The sequence below is a fragment of the Alligator sinensis genome, unplaced genomic scaffold (assembly GCF_000455745.1).
Source record: "Alligator sinensis unplaced genomic scaffold, ASM45574v1 scaffold76_1, whole genome shotgun sequence".
In the NCBI taxonomy this organism is placed as follows: domain Eukaryota; kingdom Metazoa; phylum Chordata; order Crocodylia; family Alligatoridae; genus Alligator; species Alligator sinensis.
Window position 1 is genome coordinate 3,557,281 of NW_005841865.1, and position 4,785 is coordinate 3,562,065.

General features: G+C 35.4%; 1 protein-coding gene across 20 annotated transcripts in view; it reads right to left on the bottom strand.

The window, feature by feature from the left end:
• Window positions 1–2,210: 2,210 nt before the first annotated feature.
• Window positions 2,211–4,785, bottom strand: part of ZMYND8 (zinc finger MYND-type containing 8) — a 115,461-nt gene continuing 112,886 nt past the window's right edge. For 17 of the 20 annotated variants that reach the window (XR_003091761.1, XR_003091762.1, XM_025191594.1 and 14 more), the window contains one exon: window positions 2,211–3,371. Coding sequence is in view for 15 of the 20 variants with exons in the window: in XM_025191594.1 (XP_025047379.1) it covers window positions 3,270–3,371 (102 nt within the window). In the remaining 5 variants the exon portion in view is untranslated. The remainder of the gene's footprint in view (window positions 3,372–4,785) is intronic. The other 3 variants (XR_003091759.1, XR_003091764.1, XR_003091763.1) reach the window with 3 other exon arrangements.

The following is a 4,785-nucleotide window of genomic DNA, read 5'->3' on the forward strand; positions in this document are numbered from 1 at the left end:
AAGAGATGACATGCTTGTTAATAAGTTAGAGAGGAAACATGAAACTGATGGCACGCAAACTCCTCTGACCCAACATCACCTCTACTATGTGGATCTTTATTTGGAGGGTGTCACATTAAAACCCAGTATCCACAACTGAATCCTGCCAACTGGAAGGTGATGGGTACCCTGGTGCCAAAGGCTAGTGGCACTTCCCCGTATTACCAGGCAGTGCCAACATGACTTTGTGAAAACCAACAATCTGAAACCTATTTTTCACTAAACAAAATGGTATGTTCTGACCATAGCTATCCTGCCTTCTGCTTCACTATAGCTAAGACAAGATAAAATCATAGTTATTACAGGGCAGCCTTGAGAACACCATAACTTGGAAACTTAATAACTCAAATTAAAATGGCACTTGGCCTTATGTTCACTGGGACCTCTAACCATCTCTTTGCTAACATGAAAAACTAACACAAAGCAGGATCACGCATCCTGTTCCTAGTGAGGACAAGGCAATAAGAGCAAATACAAAGCTAGAGCTTTTTGAAAGCAATCTGATTTCCTATTACCTTCTCCCTAACTTGCTTCCATTTCTCTGAGCTTTTCCTGACAAAATACCTTTTTTCTGGAATTAACCTTACAATACTGGTTATGCTCAAGCATTCAAAAATCTGGGGATAGGACATAAAATATCATGAGGCTGGCTGAGAAATAATGATACCTAAAAACATTTCTGTTTTTTCTGTTTGCTGCCTAGATTTTCAGTTCATGTTTTCAAACTTTTCTTTCCCACTGGAAGGATTTATGTATAAATGACTCCAGGAGCTGTGACTTTAACACAAAGGGCGTGTACAGAAGTTGCTTTTTCACCATTTAAAGTGCTTTATTGCCGTGATTTAACAGAAGTGCATGGCTTTACAGCACTTTCAAAATGGGTACAGTGGTTTATATTAACCTTTGTTAAATGAGGTATTAAAATTTGAAGTGTTGCATTTTACTTTAGCAACGTACAGTGCTTTAAGTAACTTCCATATGCTGGTCAAATTTCTGACCAGTGGAGAAGCCTCAGGAGGTTTCAGAGTACCCCTTGCCTCCTAAAACTGGAGAGTTCAGGAAAGCTCAGAGGACCCCAACCCACCCACCCCCAAAACACTGCACTCCTGTCATATTTAAGAGAGTTGCAACTTTATAGCGCTATAGAAAGTGCTCTAAATTACAGCTCTGTAAAATGTGAACATCCAAATACCGAGAGAGTCACAGTAGATGGATAAAACAGTATGGTCAAACCTCATGCTTTTACCAATTTTCAGTTAGTTTTTAATAAATTAATAAGCAAATTCTGTAAAATTGGGCTACCCAAATGTGATTTTAAGAGTCCTATAAAACCTATAATCTACCACAACTCCTCATCTTTAATCTGCAGGTATGGTTTGTTAGAACTATAAATAGCAACATGTAGTAGCCCTGATCTAAACGAACAGGTATTGCACAATGAACACTAAATCTACAATAGTCTTCATGGACTTCACCTGTTTAAAAAAAAGAAAATTACAGTGGTTGTACTTTAACTCAGTTTTTATGTATACTGGCCTATTATTCACCGGACAAACTGGTAACACTGCTTTGGGGTTTTTTTCAGTTTGGACAGAACTAGTGTCAAGCCCACAAAATATTTTCTGTGTAGATTTTCTACGTGAGAGAAATTCTCAGGAACTGGAGGCTATCACGAAATAGACATTTCATCCAGATGAAAGGAAACTGGAAATGCAGGAACACAAACCATTTTTCTAAAATAGTTTAATAAAAAATTGTGAAGATTCTTGAAAAACTGGAGAAACCCAAACTATATTGTGTGTGTCACTGGTCTCAGTCACAAAGAAACACAATAATCAAAAAAGATATTTAAGTTTAATACAAATTTTATACAAAGAAAATGTGAAAAAATACTTCCATATGCTAAAAGCAATTATGCTTCACAAATAAGGCCAGCTAGGCTATTTTTGACACAACTGCAATTCACGAATATTCTGTTCTCAATTTTTTTCTTCTAATACTTTTTTTTCCTCTAATGTGGGTACTAGCTGGAGACTGTACAAATCGCATCCTTTTATAAACAATGGGAGAAATCAACATGACTAAAATGTACAACAAAATGTACTGGAATGATATCATACAATTAATTTTCTCATATACATACATCACCTTTGCTTTGTTCAATGCTTTCGGTTTTACACAACATACAAAATGGTACTACAGTATAAGAGTAACAGACAGCATTTTCATGGGTTACTTTCTCTCATACTGTACTGTTTCATGCTTACATAAAAACATAAATTCCATCGTATAAATAATACATGCTCTAGCCCAGCATCAAAAGTCCTTTGCTCATTTTTCCTGATACACAGTCTTTTCCACATCAAGTTCTTTTTCCATTTGAAAACCATTTCAAAGTCCTTTAAAGAGGATTAAAAAAAAACAAAACAAAACAACTGAACTATGAAGCATAGAAAAAATTCCACTTTTCTCATCTCTGATACCACTGATTAGAAATCGTGTTACCAACCAATTGGTGTTATTCTTTCAAGGTTTTTGCTATTAGACTGAATGAGAGTTAACCTTTTTTCCTGTAAACAATATCATTTTAACAGTCTGGTCACTGTAAAAACAAAACAAGAAAAACACAAATACCCTTTTCATGTGTTTTTTATATCCACTGATTGGAAACTTCATAATCTGCCTAATAAAAATAATTTTAAAAGGTACATTTCTCCATTTTGTTGCACAAAAAGAAATTTTAATTGAGTTTCAAAGTGCAGAAACTGTGTATTCCCAGATGTAAATTAAAAAAATTTAGATTCTCTTGATTACCGAACAATAAATGATTCTGTGTGTAACTGCAGTTTCCCAAGACCAGTTTTCAATGTTAGCTCATGATAAGGCTGTTTAATCCTTCCTTTACCAACTTCAAACACTCTTTATAAGTTAAAGTCAATACAAATATAAAAAGGAGATGGTACTCTAACTTTAATGACATCCACAAATTGTACATTATTTACACAAAAGAAGCATAGATTTAACATGGATCTTACCTGTCCTCAGCTTTTTAAAGCCAGCGCTAATGCTTTACATTAATGTAGTGTAGTTAATGCTTTGTACACATATACAAAGCTAAAGTCTGAACCTTTGAGGTTAATCCAAAGAACTGTGTTTATTTTTCACATTTCTATTAGACAGATTTTTATTAGTTATTTATTCCAATAGTCGCCTGGACTTCTTGTTAGTAGTTAGACTCTTCGTACTTGGACTGGCATTGTGGTCTGAACATATTGAACTCCAGTTCTCATTGCCACTGTCCCAGCAGAAGGACTTACCACTACAGGAATGGTCTGTGAATTAAAACCAAGCAAAACACATTGTTATGTTAAAGGTCACAAATGTTAAAGGTTTTCTATCACAGAAATAGAACCATTAATTTTATGGGGAAACAACCAGAGCAGGTTCTAATTTTTCATGCAAGATTGAGCACCTTTCTCACTGCATTTCTGCCCCAACAAGGGGCAGTGTAGCATCTCTTCATTTGCCCTACAGTAAGTTATTACATTGCATATAGAAAGGACAGGTAGTTCCTACTGGTGCTGTAAGTAGTCTGTCTGTTCCTGAATAATTAAGTTTTCAGTAGTTAGCCAGTCCAAATGATACATTTCTCAAAACTAAGACATGAGGAGATGGTGAGAATCCTTTGTTATCTGGAAAACATATTTGTGACTAAGCAAATGGGAATGCAGAACACTCCAGTTTACAAGTACACTCAAGGTTTCACAATTATAGAAATATTGTTCTCTCCAACAAGGAATCCCCCTGTGCATTTTATAACACAAGAAAAATACACATTTTGGGGAAAATATAGATAGTACTTCAAGCTTATTTTGAACTGATCCATTAACAATAAAACCTCAAGTAGTACTTTTGCCCTTTCAGTAAAAAACAAAATAACCCCCCCCCCCAGCCAAATTTTTCACTTTGATCATGCATTACATCCGAAGAGTTCAAGGTACTTTACATGTGTTACTAAATTTAAGTCTTATGACACCCCTATTGGTGGGTATTTTATTGTACAGATGGAAGGGGCACAATCTGCTCACAGTCGCACCAAAACTTCAGCAGACCTAGAAAGCAGATCTCATGAATCCTAGGCTTGGACTTTAACCTTCTTCAAGACATATGAAGAAATTAATAAATCTTTTAATCATACATTTTAGATTATTTTCTGGTAGTATTCTACTCAACTCCAAAACTGGTAATCAAATAACTACAACCATTTCAGTTCACAAGGTGTTAAAGTGGAGGAAACAAGGAGTGAAGGATTTTGAGGGATCTGAAAGGGAAGCACAGGTCTTTTTGCTGCCATATGTATAAAAACTACAAAGACAACAGAAGAACAAATACACAGTTTCATGAAGATCAGTGTTTTCCTATGGTGTTTTACTGAGCCACATTACTGTCCGTCTTGGTGGTATTCACCAAAATTTGATTGTCCTGGAATATCTACCAGCTCTTTTGTCACAAATTCTGTTCATCACAGAAAATGCAATTTTTTCCCAGGAATAAAAAGATGATGGATTCAACATTCACGTTGATCAGTATTTTGATTCCAGGATAAGAATAAGAAACCAAACATGGAATCAGTTTGTTAAGTAAACTCAAGAATAGTGCCATTTTGTTATCGGGATGGCATTAAATGTGCAAGGAAGGCTTAACCAAAGTTGTGCAAAGGTTTACTGGAAGATGTTCAGTGTAGGG